The 13566-nt window shown below is 62.7% G+C and overlaps 1 protein-coding gene across 7 annotated transcripts; it reads right to left on the minus strand.

Moving 5' to 3' along the window:
- Nucleotides 1-1733: 1733 nt before the first annotated feature.
- Nucleotides 1734-10555, minus strand: KCTD17 (potassium channel tetramerization domain containing 17). 7 transcript variants are annotated; one of them, XM_037513628.2, is made up of 9 exons: nt 10346-10555; nt 9114-9222; nt 6853-6944; nt 6035-6130; nt 5462-5587; nt 4140-4236; nt 3883-3957; nt 3439-3529; nt 1734-2533 (listed from the first exon to the last, which is right to left on the minus strand). In XM_037513628.2, the coding sequence occupies exons 1-9, from the start codon at nt 10553-10555 to the stop codon at nt 2464-2466; spliced, it is 966 nt and encodes a 321-aa protein (XP_037369525.1). In that variant the 3' UTR covers nt 1734-2463. The 7 variants fall into 7 exon arrangements, with proteins under 7 accessions (XP_037369525.1, XP_037369526.1, XP_037369528.2 ...); XM_037513629.2 differs by lacking the exon at nt 3883-3957; XM_054696054.1 differs by lacking the exon at nt 1734-2533 and having other exon boundaries at nt 3450-3529; nt 4171-4236.
- Nucleotides 10556-13566: the final 3011 nt, after the last annotated feature.

Genomic DNA, 13566 nt, shown 5'->3' on the forward strand with positions numbered 1-13566 from the left:
GCCTGCTTGCCAAGTGGAGAAAGAGTCGCAGGAAGGCAACAGTGTGGTGACCCTCGGGCCAGAGCGGGGGACAGGGCAAGTGACCACCTCCTTCTGGAACTGTGGGGAGAAACAGGCTCGGAGAGGGAAGGGCAGAGTCAGTTGCGTGATCACAGCAGACAGCGCAAAGGCCTTGTCCCCCGCTCCCTTTGCATTCTCTAAGGCACTACTGAGCGAGCATCCCGCAGGCCCTACTGTGTGCAAGGTACTGCCTTGGGTCACAGGGATGAACGGAATGTGGCTCCTGATCTCAAAAGGGGTGGGGTTGAAGGGGCTATGGAGTAACGTGAAACTCAAGAAGTCAGGGAAGACAGCGGGAGGAGGGAAGATTTGAGCAGGGGCTCAGAGGTTGCCAAGGTGGGGAAGAGCATTCAGGCAGGGGAACAGCATGTGCAAAGGCATAGAGTCCCAAAAGAACATGCATATTAGTAAGAGTAGCTGTTCATTAGTTGAACAGAGGTTGCGAGGAAGAGGCCAGAAGAGCAGAGGAGCAAGCTGAGGTCAGGTTCCAGAGCTGAGGGTGGAGCTAAAGACTAGGGGCCCTGGGGGCTACTCGGGGTTCTACAGCAGGGGAGTGACACCCGAGTGGCTTCACATTTTAGAACTACCATTGGCACCACGGTGGAGGGAGTGGGAGGCAGGGAGGCCAGCGAGGAGGCTGCTGCAGACCAGGAGGGAGGACCATGGGGGCCCTTGACCCAGAGGGGCAGTGGGGATGAGCTGGTGGGTCTTTTAAAGGCCCCTCAGTGTCCTCCAGGTGCCTCAGTAGGTCGCGTGGGATGAGGGATGGGTCTCCCGGGAACATTCCTCGGGAACTGGCTTGAGCAGCTGGGAGGTGGAGACCCACTGCCTGACTGGAAGACCTCGGGAGCCAAAAACTCTGGGAAGGTCATGAACTTGGGGTGCCCTTGGGATCTTTGAGATGTCCAAGAGGCAGGCAGAGCTTGACCAGTCTGCAGGGATTTCAGAGCCACTACCCAAGGAAGTGCGTGGGGGAGACTCAAGAGCAGGGAATTGCAAAGCGGGCCCAGGGCTGGAGGCAGAGGGGTGCAGCCAGAGGCAGGACTGCTGAGCCTCACCTGGCCCTCTGGGAACCTCTGCCTGAGGGGTACTGCTTGGCAGGGCAGGCCCAGCAGGGCTCGGGAGGCAGGGTAGCGGCTGGTGGGTGGGGGTCAGGGCCCTGTCTGGGCAGGAAAGAGAAGCCCCAGGGTCCAGCAGGCCCCGAGTGAAGGTGGAGCAGGACCCTGAGGTTCACTTTCCAGGACTTGGGGGTCAGAGGGAGGCAACAATGGGGGGGGGAGGTGAAGGTCACGGAGTGGGGTCATCACAGAAAGCAGGGTGTCCTGGGACAGGGGGGAGCAACGATACGAGGGAGCTGATGGGGCCCAGGAAAGGGTGGGGTGAGGCTGGGAATTGGAGGACAGGGAGCCAGTGTCTCCACTCGGTCCGGGCTGCCGAGAGAAAGACAAGACTCCCGGGCTGGGCCTTAGACACCCTCTGGGCCAGATGAGGATACGGCAGCGCAGAGGGACGGGCACTTGCTAGAGCCCCGAAGGCTTGTTTGCCCCACCCCCAGCCCCAGCGCCCTAACACGCACAGGAGAGTGGCGGTCCCTGGGCTTTTGGAAGAAGTGCTGTTACCTGTGGGTCTTGCACATCGCCTTGCGTTTAGCCGGTCCCCAAAAGTGACCCAGAGAAAGAGGGAGGCAGCTCAGCGGGCTGTTTCTTCGGGTTTTATTACATGGGGGCAGCAGACACAGCCGAGAAGCAAGTTCCCGTCCCAGAGGTGATGACGCAGCAGGGTCCCTCGGTCGGCCCGACGCCCCAGACTCTCCCCAGGGCAGAGGGAGAGTGTCCCCTCTCTCGCCACAAGTTCCTGAGTGGCCCCACTGTCTGCCACCCCTCCTTCCCACAGGGCCAGCCCCCCCATATCTTCCACCCCGCACCAATACCTGAATCTCCACCCGGGGCTAGGTGGGTCCTCCCTCCAGAGGAGGGTCGCCCTGTGTCTGGCACTTACACGCCCCTGGGGCTTTCTGGGGCCCTGCTCCTCTTAGTAACCTCACAACAACCCTGTGAGGTAGGTGGGGTGGGGTGGGAAGAGTCGACCCATTCGACAGACAGGGAGACTAAGGCTCAAGGAGGTGATGTGACCGGGGCGGGAGGAGGTGCATCCACCATGCAGCGGGGGTCCTGGGGGGAGGGGACAAAGGGGCCCGGGAGACACAGCTGGGAGGTGCCGCAAGTTGGCGACGGGCAGGAGCCCCTGTCCAGGGGTCCCAGGGCCCGGCACCTTAGGCTTTGAGCAGTCCCAGCGGGTCCCCACGGGGCCCCCAGAGGCAGGTGTAGACAGAGGTGGCAGGAGGGAGAGAGCGTCCTCCCCCTGGGGTCGGGGGCCCACCCCATGGTACAAAAATAAAGGATTTCAGATCGGAACCCCAAGTCCCTGGAGGTGATCTGGGGCCTCACATCCGGGCGCCTCTGGCTTGTAACAGCTAGAAAATAAGAGAGGGAAGGGGCAGAAGGATGGGGTGGGGGGTGGTCAGAAAACCAGGAGGGAGATGAGAGGGTGGGGCCAGTGAGGAGGAAGATGCAGGGCCGAGGGGGGAGAGGAGATTGAAATGGAGGGGGGGAGGGGAAGAGAGGGAGAGAGAGAGAGAGGCAGGTGAGTCACAGGGTCCCTCGGAGGAGGGAGGGGGCTGAGGCCCAGAGAAGGTGATTCAGAGCCTAGGAGGAGAGGGGAGCAGGAGGGAGCCCCAGCTCGCCCATCTGCCCCATGCCCATCCTGGGCTGGGTGCTGGCTCCCCAGGAGGCCAGATTTGCCCAGACCCTGGCTGGGGAGGTCAGGGCTGAGAGAAGCAGGTCACCACCAGCTCAGACAAAAAGGGTCACGAAGAGCAGCTGTCTGACCCCACTGCAGAGGAAACCGTGCCCCCGAACGGTTTCCCAGTGACCTGCCCAAAGTCACAGCAGGCAGGTAAGACCGAGCGAGGGCTTGTGGGCACCTGCCCCAATCCTGGGCCGGCTCTGGCCGACTCTTCACAGGCCAGGGGAGAGCAGCGTGGCCTGTCCTCCCACCCCGCAGAGACAGGGCGCCCGGCACCACGAGGCTGTGGTGTGGGGGCTCTGGGTGTTCGGGATGAGGCCAGGCGCCTGGCTTCGGTCCCCTTGCCCGCCTTCCCAGCCTGCCTCTGGCCGTGACCGTGGACCAGCAAGTGGGGAAGAGCCGCCACCCCTTAAATGTCTTCTTCTCAAAAAGCCTCACACCCAAGGCCAAGACAGGCTGAGAAACTGTGGCGAGGGGAGAAAAATCAGCCACGAGTTTGGCTCAAGGGTAAGGATGAGAGACGAGCACCCTCCTGGCTTCCGCCCCTCCCTCCAGCTCCGCCAAGCTACAAACCAAGGATGGCAGCTCTGGGGGCGGGCGAGGGGCCAAGGAGAAGCCCTCACTGCGGGCGCAGCCTCAGGTCTGAGAGGGCGCAGACGGGGACCTGCAAGGAGGAAACGTGAGGAGGAGGCACCGCGGCGAGGCTTGGGGGCAGGCTGGCCTGGCCTCAGAGGTGCCCGGCGGGGTGGGTGGGCACAGAGGAGGTGCCGCTGTGCCCCTCCTCCCCGGGCCGGGAGGCAGGAGGTGCCAGAAGGGGTGCAGGAGGCGGCAGGCAGGAGGCTCTGGGATGCAGGGCCGGGGCGCCTGGGTGGAGGGCGTGGGAGGCGGGGGCCAGGGCAGCCCCGGGATGGAGGTGCGAGCAGGTGGAGAGAAAACCCGGACAGGGGCAGAGAGGGAGGAGACAGGGTGCAGATGAGATCCAGGAGGAAGAGGAGGTGGATGAAGATGAGGCAGGACCTCCAGCGGGAAGCGGAGGAGGAGGAGGCGGTGGTGGGAGGGAGAAAAGGTTAGCGGGATCCTGAGATGACTGGGCTGCAAAGAGAAAGTGAGAGAGGGGATGGTTATGCAGGTGAGGCGCCAGGCGGGCGGCTGAGCTAACCCTGGGGGGCCCGCCCCCCTCGGCCAGGGCCCCAGGGCTCTGCAGCTGGCTCCAGCGGGAGTGGGCGGGCGGCTCCGCTTTTATTAGCAATCATTGTCCTGGGGGTGGGCTGCACCTTTCTCCTGGGTATCTGCCTCCACCTGCACCTGTTCCACCTCCACCTCCACCTCCTCCTCCTGCTGCTGCTCCTCCTCCAGCTGCTCCTCCGCGCTCTGTGAACCAGCCGGCGGACCCAGGGAAGAAAGAGTGGAGAGCTAACCGGGGGACCAAGGCCTGCTGGCAGCGGTCCCCACGGGGCCCCCTCTCGGGGCAGGCAGGTGGCTCTGGGGTCTCCAGGCAGGGGGAGGGCGACAGCCCCAGAAGCTGGGGCAGTGTGTCCTGTCCCCTGGGCAGGTCTGAGGGCCCCGCTGGGAGTGCTCATGGCTGGTGTGCTGCTGTACATGGAGCGGGGCTGTGGCGAGGGGCAGCACAGGGTGGGGGAATGGCTGGGGAATCCTCCAGGGCCACCTGGGAAGGCCTCATTTGAAGACTGACCCCAAACGGACATGAGGCTGGGGAAGGCCCAGGGCCACCGCCGCCTAGATCTGGGGTGCCAGCAGCGGGCTCTGGCTGCCCAGGTCCCGGGGCTTTGGTGGAACAGTGTGCTCTCTGCACCCTGGCGAGGCAGTGCCAGACGCTGGCGCTGACAGGGGTGGGGTGGGCAGGGGGAGTCACAGGACAGAGAGGCAGACAGACAGACAGGAAGCAGGAATTCATGCCTCCACTGGGCAGGGAAAAGCCCCAGAGGAAACGGCTCCCCCTCTTCCCGGCCTGGCTGGTTGCCTGCCCCACTGGTCCTATCCAAGGCCTTGACGCTCCTGGTCAGCTCTGGGCCTGGGACCCAGGGCTTTGCTCAGCCCACTCCCACGATGGCCTCCCAGGCCAGGATGGACCCCGGGGGGGTCCTGACCCCTCTCCTGCAGAGCGCCCCAGGAGGGGGCCTGGGACGGGGGTAGGATTCAGTGTGGCCTTCCTGCCCCAGCCAGGTCCCTGGGAAATAAAGTGGTGAGTTGGAGCCCAGAAGTTCCAAGCTTGAAAGCACCACAGAGGACAAGGCCACAGCGAAGACAGGGAGGGGTGGGGACAAGTCCAGCATCACACAGAGCATGGCACACCGTGCCCAGACTCCCAGTTCCAGGCATCCCCCACCCCTGGTGCCACCATGTGGCCACCACATAGGCAACACCCAGTCCATGCTCTCAGCGCCCCTGCATGGCCCACCTCACTGTACCCCAGCCTGGGCCTGGGTAGCTGCATGAGCAGACAGGACCGCGGGGCATGGGATGGATGGCATGGGCTGTGACGGGGCTATGCGTGAGCAGCGGGGAGGAGAAAGAAGAAGCAGGGATGGCTGGATGGACGGCGGGGAGGGGGTGGGGCTGAGGCTGGAGCCCTCACCTTGGTTTTGCGGCTGGACTCGGAGCTCAGCCCGTGTGGGGAGCTGTACAGCTCCTTAGACACCACGCACAGGAACTCGGCCTGGTCCTCGCTGCCGTAGTTGTAGGAAGAGCCGATGTTCACCAGCTGGAGGGACAAAGTAGGGACAACGGGTAGGGTTGAGGGGGCAACCGCCCCCAACAAGGTACCAACTGATGTCCTGATCTTGCTGTTGCTCAGGCCCATCCCTGAGGACCGCGCTAGGTTGTCAGGGTCCCCTCCCCAACCCTCGTGCCCATCCTTCCCAGGACCAGCTGCCCCCGGCGTGCCCGGGCTGACCCCTACGGGAAGGTGTACAGCCCCGGGCTCGGCAGGCCGCTTTCCAAAAGCAGGCGGAAGCCTGGGATGGCAGGCTGGCCACTCCGTCCCAGGCATGCCGTGGTGCTGAAGCAGCCCCAGACCCAGGCCGCAGCCTCTCCCCTTTTCTGGCCCACCTGCAGCCAAGCGTGGCCTTCCCTCATCGTGTTTAGTTTGAGGGGCCTGCTTTGTCCAGAAGCCGGGGGTCTGGATGCGGCGCCCATGTCCCCCGCTCACCTGCTCAAAGCGCCAGCCGTCGGACATGGTGGAGACCATCTGAGTGAGCTCCTCCTCCTGGCACTGCAGCACGCGGTACACGTGCTTGGGCGGGACCTGCGGGCAGAGTGCCACGTGGAGGGCACCGTGGGAACACCGGCACCCCGTGCCCACACCACTCCTCCCCACACATGCCCTGGAGAGGCAGGCCAGAGAGGGGAGGGGCGTGCCACACACATGGCCTCTCTCGCTCCTTCCCCAACCCCTGTGAGTCACTAAGGCTCACAGAGGGTCAGCTACTGGCACAAGGTCACCCAGCTAAAGGGTGAGCGCGCCAGAATTGTACAGGTGATACAAGAGGTAAGGGGTGCATTCGGAGTCACTCACGCCGGCAGGTTCTTCCCTGAGCACCACAATCCCCCCACCCCCAAGGTGGGCAGAGATACTCTCCAGCCCTTCCTACCACTGATGCCCGAGGCCGAGGGCCCAGCTGCTACAACCTGTGGGGGTGGGGGGGCCCTCAGGGGCCGGGCTGATCCTATGAAATGGATAATTGATTTTCCTGTTCTACCCCCCGCCCTCAGGGGCCCTGCACCTCCACACTGACCCCACCTTGCCTGTGAGGTTGGGGTGTGGGCCGCTCTCAGCACCTCTATATTCCAGAGGGGCGGGGGAACTCAGCCAAGGTCACACAGCGAGTCCAGTCAAGGCAGAAACAGGCTAGCTGGGCCACCCCAAAGAATCCGCTAATTCCACCTCTCCTGATCTTTCTCCTGCCTGCCTCCCTCCCTCCCCGGCACCCCCAGCTCTGGCCTGCCAGGCCCCCAGTGCTCCCCCACCTGGGTGACGGTATAGTCCTTCTCCTCCATGCGGTCTTTGATGATGCGGATCAGTGGGCCGATGTTGTAGAACTCCGCCTCCTCCAGGACCCCTGGTGCAGGGACGGCTGTCATTCCTGCTGCCGCAGCCCGTGGCCCCAGGCCCCTGCAAGCCCCCACCACAAGCCCACCTCCCGACCCAGTCACACAAAGGTGGATGACCCAAGCATCCCTGAGTTTGGAGGTCAAGAAAGAGGGACAATCCTTGGACCCCACATTCCCCATGGGAGGGCTGGATGCTGCCACTCAGCAGGCCCAGTATCTCCACTGTGCTGAGTCCTCCAGTCCAGGCCCTGGGGCTGCGCCAAGGCTGTCCAAAGAGGGCGGGATCGCAGGGACTGAACCCTAGAATGCCACAATGGGAGAGGCCATGACCCTTCAGTCCAGGCCCCCATTTGTGACGCACACACTAAGTGCCAGGCACTGCACCGGCCACGGCTCATCTTTGCCTGCATTTAATTCTGAGTTAGAAGTTGGTACTTCCATTGCCCCCACTGAAAAATATGGGGAAACTGAGGCTCAGGAAGGGCAGCAGCTTGTCCCAAGTCACAAAGCCCCTCAGCGGCAGAGCTTAAAGCCTCGCGCAGAGGCGGTCTCTGGCAGCTCCATGTCCCAGCTATCATGCTTCCCGATCTCAAAGCACCCCTGCTCATCGTGAGCCCCGGGACAGTGCAAAGCTGGCACTACTGTCCCCGCCAGTTAAAAGGACTGAGAGTCTCAGCAAGTTGCCTCTCTCCAGTGAAGTGGAAGGGCCCTGGGCCTAAGCTCCTGCAGGACAGGAACTTTTCTGGTTCTTTCCATGACTGGCCTCTGCACTCCCTGGGGACAAGGCCAATGTGTGACCCACCCTTCACTGGCAGATGCCAAGAGGGACCTAACACTGAGTAAGCAGTCAGTGACAGTCATTGCCAGAGTGCCCCACTCAGTCCTGCAAACGACAGAAAACTAACGTGGCGTCACTGGCCGACTCTATGCTAAAGGGCCACTGGTAGCTCCTTTTATCCTCACAGCAGCTTAGTAAGGTGGGTGCTATTGTCCCCCATTCCACAGATGTGGGCACAGAGGGGTTAAATGACTTTGCTAGTGTCACACAGCTAGTGAGTCCCCTCCCAGACCCCACATTCCCACAGCCCTGCCTGAAGGTGCTGGGACTAGCAGTACTTTGAGAACCCCTGAGCCTGTAAACAGGTGTTGGCTGTGACGCAGCCGGTGTTCACCTCCCCTCCCTATGGGACAGGCTCCTGGGCCCTGGCCACGCCCTGGTATCTGTGCTCCCCAGGGGCTGCCAGAAAGCTGAAAGCTGCGGGGCTCTGTCAAGCCGGGCGTCTACAGTGGGCTGATGTGGAAGCTCTGATTCACTGGGGAGTCACTTGGTCTCCCCTGGGGGTGAGGGAGGGGAGACCATGCACCAGAGTGAGGAGGGACGGGCAGTGGGAGATGCCCATGGAGACGCACGACATCTGTTGTTCCCAAACATGCTTTCCCGATTGGCTCCCCAGCCCCACTTTACGCATGAGTGGAGACTTGGGGAGGATAAGTGTCAGAAAGCTGGCCTGGCCGGGTTAGCTGACCCAGAGCCACACCCTGTGTCCCGGGAAGGTGGACTTGGAACCCAGTGAAGTCCTTGCCCCTGGCTGGAGATCTGCCAAGAGGCCATGCCCCGGGCACAGCTTCCCCATCTGCCGGGTCACCACCCAGACTTGGGAGGAACCAAATCACCACTGAAGAACAGGTCCCTCCTCCCCATCTCCACCCACAGCCAGTTCTGTGTGCAGAGGTTGCCAGATCTGGGGAACAGGCACCCTCTCCACCCACCTGCTCAGTGCAAGCCTTCACGGGGACTGTGAGATACTGGGTCACCCAGTATCTCACAAAGAGAAAGAGCCATAGCTCTGGCCATGACCATCTCTGCCTCTTCATACCTGGCTTGCCAGGAGGCTGGGGAGAAAGGGCAGCCCTGCCCACACTGCGGCCCTCATTGGCTCCTTTAGTATCTATCTGCCCATGTGCTCTGTCACTGCCCCAACGGTGCCCAGGGAAAACCTGGGCCTGTTCGCTTGGTAGAACCCTCAGTTCAGCCCAAGCAGATGCTCTGGGATTAGCTCTGCCAGGGATGAGGAGGGACAGGGAGCATGGGCGCCAGCATATGTCCCTTCTACAGGAGGGATAGCTTTGGAGCTCCATGGAGGACCCCGTGGGGTCCAGGACGTGGGCCAACTCACCCTCCTCAGCCATGTCCTTGTCCAGCACCAGCTTGCCATGCCGGAGGAAGTTCAGGATGGGCCCGAAGTAGGTGGGGTCACGGTCAATGAGGTAGGCCCCAGTCTCATCCTGTGGAGGTGAGAGTGGAAGAGTGAGGCCTCCCATGCCAACCCGTTACCTGGGGTGCAGTCAATGACTGGGGGAAACACAGTGTAGAGATGGTTCCTCCCTGAAAAGAAGTGGCGTGATGGGGCGAAAAGGCTTTGGGGTCAGATACATCTGAGTTACAATCCTGCCTCTGTTTTTTCCGGCTGTGTGACCTTGGGCCAATGATTTGGTCTCTCTGGGCCTCACTCCTGTCCCCCATAACTAGGGGTCACTGTGAGCATGTAGTGAGGGGGGGTCTAGAGTAGGGCTCAGGGAACGTGCCCCTGGGAGGTTGTTCCCCTGAAGCCAGCCAGCCCCACAGTGTCTCTGCCAGAGCCCCAGTCATTCTGGGGATGTTTACAAGTTTCCAAAGGAGTTGCTATCTCATTGGACACTGGCAGCCTGCAGGGAGGCAGGGCGGGCATCAGCACAAAGCTACAGAGGGAAAACAGACACGAAGAGGAGAAGGCACTTGCCCAAGGTCACAGCTCCAGAGGGTCACACGGGATGGAAGAGAGGGAGCCCTCTGGGTTCCCGAGAGGAGGCTGAGCCTGGAACAGGGGAGGGTCCCACCCAAGGTCACCCAGGCAGTTTGCAGCAAAACCAGAGGGGAACCCTGAAATGTGCCCGCTAGGCCAGCACAGGTCCCTGATGAAGCCGGGGCCGAAGGCACCCCGGGCCTCCTCCACCAGGTCCCCCTACGCCCCGTGTCACCCAGGCCCCAACGGGCAGAAGCAGCAGCCGCTGCAACTCCTTCCCTCTGATCCAGATCCCCATTTGGGCCGGAGGGAAGACCCGGCACGTCTACCCCCGCGCCCCCAAGGGACCCCCGACGCACCAGCCCCCAGGCCCGCGAGCCCTCAGCGCAGCGCTCAGCAGCCCCGCGGCCCCGGCCTGGCGTTGTCCGGTTGCCACGGCGATGGGCACATCCCTCCCTCTCAGATCCACTTCCTCCTCCCCGTCTCCGGCCCGTTCCTCCCGCCTCCGGGGCTTCGGAAACGAAGCGGAGCCCCCGCCCGGGGCCGCGCGGCGCGACCCCCGCCAGCCGCGACTCCGCGGACCCCGCGGGCCCCCCCCGGGCCCCCCCGCCCGCCGCGGGCCGCACCCGGTCGGACTGCAGCTCCTCGCCCTGGCACAGGCGGCTGAGGAAGGACTTCTGCTCGCGGCACAGCGTCTGCCGGGTGGTGAGGAACACCGTGCCCCCCACGTTGAGCCGCACCCACTTGCCCCAGCCGCCCGCGGCGCGGCCGCCCGCCCCCGCCGGCGGCGCTGGCTCCGCGGCCTCCATCCTCAGCGCCCGCCGCGGCTTCTGCATCCTCCGGGCGCGCCGGCGGCGCGCGCGGGGCCGCGCGGGGCCTGCCGGGAGTTGTAGTCCGCGGGGCGGGGCCGGGCGGCGCGGCGCGGGGGGGGCTCGCGCGGGCGCCCCCACCCCGCCCCCGCGCCCCGCCCTGCTTGGCGCGTCCCGGGAGGCCCCCACACCCGGATCCCAAAGAAGCCCCTGGACTCAGTCCCTGGGCTGGTAGGGAAGGTCAAGCTTGCGGTCCAGGGAAAGTAGTGAGTGACACCCCGAAACGGCCATCACCCCATTTGTTCTGCATTATCGTTTTCCCAATGTGAGTTCTCAAACAGCCGAAATGGGAAAGAAATGTTTCCTTCCGGAATTCCATAGCATCTGGCTAATGTTTCCCGACGTTCTCATTCTTGCATGCTGCCCTTTGGGGGGCCAGGGGGCTGGGGTGTCCCGCTGATGGGCACCTTCTGATTTCCAGATGTTTTGTGCATCTGCAATATTGAAGGGCGCCCTCCGCGGCCCTGAGAGTGGGTGTTACCACCCGTTGTGCAGAGGCGGGCGCTGCAGTGACCGCTGGCCTCCCCAGCGCTGGTGGCAGGCAGTTCCCGCCCAGTCCTTCCACGTGCATGTCCACTGCCAGGGCCCCTTGCCTGCTCCCCTGCGAGGGTGTCGGTGCCCTAGAAAGATTGGAGAGGGCACTGCACCCAAGTCAGCAGGACTAGCTCGTCAGCCTGACTTTTGCAGATGAGGTGGTGAGAGGGGAGTCAGGTTTCCTGTGTGCAATCCAGGAGCAGGGAGGAGGCATTGGGCCCCCTGCTGAACCCGGTTACTGGAACAAGACCCCAAGACACTGGAACTGCCTTTAGGCCAGCGACCGGCTCTTCTCGCTGCACCGACTTCCCTGCTTCTTCTTCAGCTGCTGGAGGGCTTCCTGAGTGTAAAGCCGAGTGTGCCGGTGTGCCCGGCCAGGACAGCCACAGCAGGAGCGGCCACTTCCTCAGCTACTTGTGTGGAGGTGGTGCCAGGCCTGGTGTCACAGTGGGTTTTTCTCATATCCTCTCCGTTTAGCGGAAACAAACATTCCTTAGACATTTTCTGGGTGGTGGTGGTTACCCTGGAGGAGGGCGGAACTCTAGATGTTTGCTGGTTACACTGCCCTCCGCTGTCCCTCCTGGGAAGAGCAGTCTGGGGTGCTTTTAAATGATTCTAAATTGGGCTTGGACAGGACAAGAACTGGCAGAGAGGTGGGGAAGGATACAGGCTCCCAAATAAAGATGCCAGCCTGAGCTTGCTGACTTCTTGCTGGCTGAAGTCAGCAAGCGGCGCCCCGGCGGCACCCCCTTGGGAAATTCACTTAACCTCTCTGAAACTCAGTTTCCCCATATCTAAACTGGGGGTAATAATAATAGTTCTTTTTTTTTAAGATTTATTTTATTTATACAAGAAGTGGGGTACAGGCCATTTGTGCGGGAGGGTGAGAGGACTCTCCAGAGACAGAGTGGGGAACAGAACAGGCAGACTGACGAAATACACTGCTGAGGGGAGCAGCGGGCGAGACAGGAGAGGTCTGCTCGCCATGTGGGTTGCTCTGAGGCTGGCCGGGATTGAACCCATGCTGTAGAGGCTGCGGGCAGCTTCACAGCGCTGTGCTCAACCGTCTGCACCACCAGGGAGGCCCAATAATAGTTCTTAATTCATGCAGTTGTGAGGCCCCGGGAGCTCTCGGCACACTGCCTGAGAAAACCTCAGTGAATTCTGACTTTCATGAAACCCATCCGGCCACTCTCTGTTGAACTTGGACCCTAGATCAGCGCCTGAGCCAAAGGCTGCCCGGTAGCAACCGTTTCCCCTTGGCTTGGGATTGGAGGGGAGGCAGAAGGAAGGTCACCCCAAGTCCCCAGCCTCCAGAGCAGAGCAGCTGCCATTTCTTCCAGCGAAACCCCGGGGACCTAAAGTGACCCAGGAGCCCCTCTACAACCAGATGGAGCTGAAGGAACATAAAATACGCCCGAAATTCCAGGTCCACCCGGAGCCCAGCGACCTGCCTTGAACCCCCTGAGCAGCAGCTCCCACATCTGTGTGGCTTGTTTCCCTCCTGCTGTCAGTTCCATGACTAAGACGTCATTCATCCTGCGGGGTTTTTTGGGGATTCAGTCCTGCTCTTCCCCAGTCAGCATGTCAGAACGTTCTCGTTCATCTTGGCTCTCTTTTGGTTTGTTGCTGTTCTTTGCATCAAATCTGATCGCGTCACTGTCTTGCCTGTCAGTTCCTCCTGTCAGTCCTGACCTCGCTGGCTCTTTGCTGCACTGTGCGGGGTCACCTGAGGCGAGAAAGAGGCACATCCAGGCGAAGAGGCTCGGGGAGGCCCTGGGAGCAGGGCTGGAACCTGCTCCCGGCTGTGAGACCCTGGCTGGGGAGGAGCCTGGACTCTGCAGCCCTCTTGTCCCGCCACCTGCAACATTAAATCATAATGTTCTGTCTCCTGCTTTCCGTTCTGCACGCAGCACTCGCTGGATCACAGACTTGAATGTTTATGACACGTAGGCCGGGGGCTTTGGCCTAATCTTCCTCTAAGTGTCAACAAACATTCGCCACGCGCACCCCAAGTGCGGGCTTGGGTTCAGAAACCCCCTCCCCAGGAACGCTCAGAGAGGGCCCCTCCTCTCTGCAGACTCCAGGGCGCACCGTTCGCCTTGTGAAATGGCAGCCCAGGGTCTGGGGGAGGGAGGTGCCTCTCTCGGGTTTGCTCCAAAGGGCGGCCGCGCCGAGAGGCTCCCCCAGCGGCGCCCCGCGGCACCCCCAGCCCGGGCGCTGCTCCTCCACAGCGGGCCGGGCGCAGCGGCCCCAGATCCTCGCCGGCCCGCGGGGTGCCCGGCGCATCGCACCGAGAGAGGGTGCACCAGTCTTCCCCGAGCCTGGGGGGTGCGCCTCGGGCGCGGCACCCGGACCCCCGCAGCCCACGCGGGCGGTTTGGTTTCCTTTGCAGAAGCTCAGCCCCCCCCCCCCCCCCCCCCCGGCGCGGAGGCCCCGGCAGT

The sequence above is a fragment of the Talpa occidentalis genome, unplaced genomic scaffold (assembly GCF_014898055.3).
Source record: "Talpa occidentalis isolate TD23 unplaced genomic scaffold, MPIMG_talOcc4v2.1 talOcc4.16, whole genome shotgun sequence".
Lineage (NCBI taxonomy): Eukaryota > Metazoa > Chordata > Mammalia > Eulipotyphla > Talpidae > Talpa > Talpa occidentalis.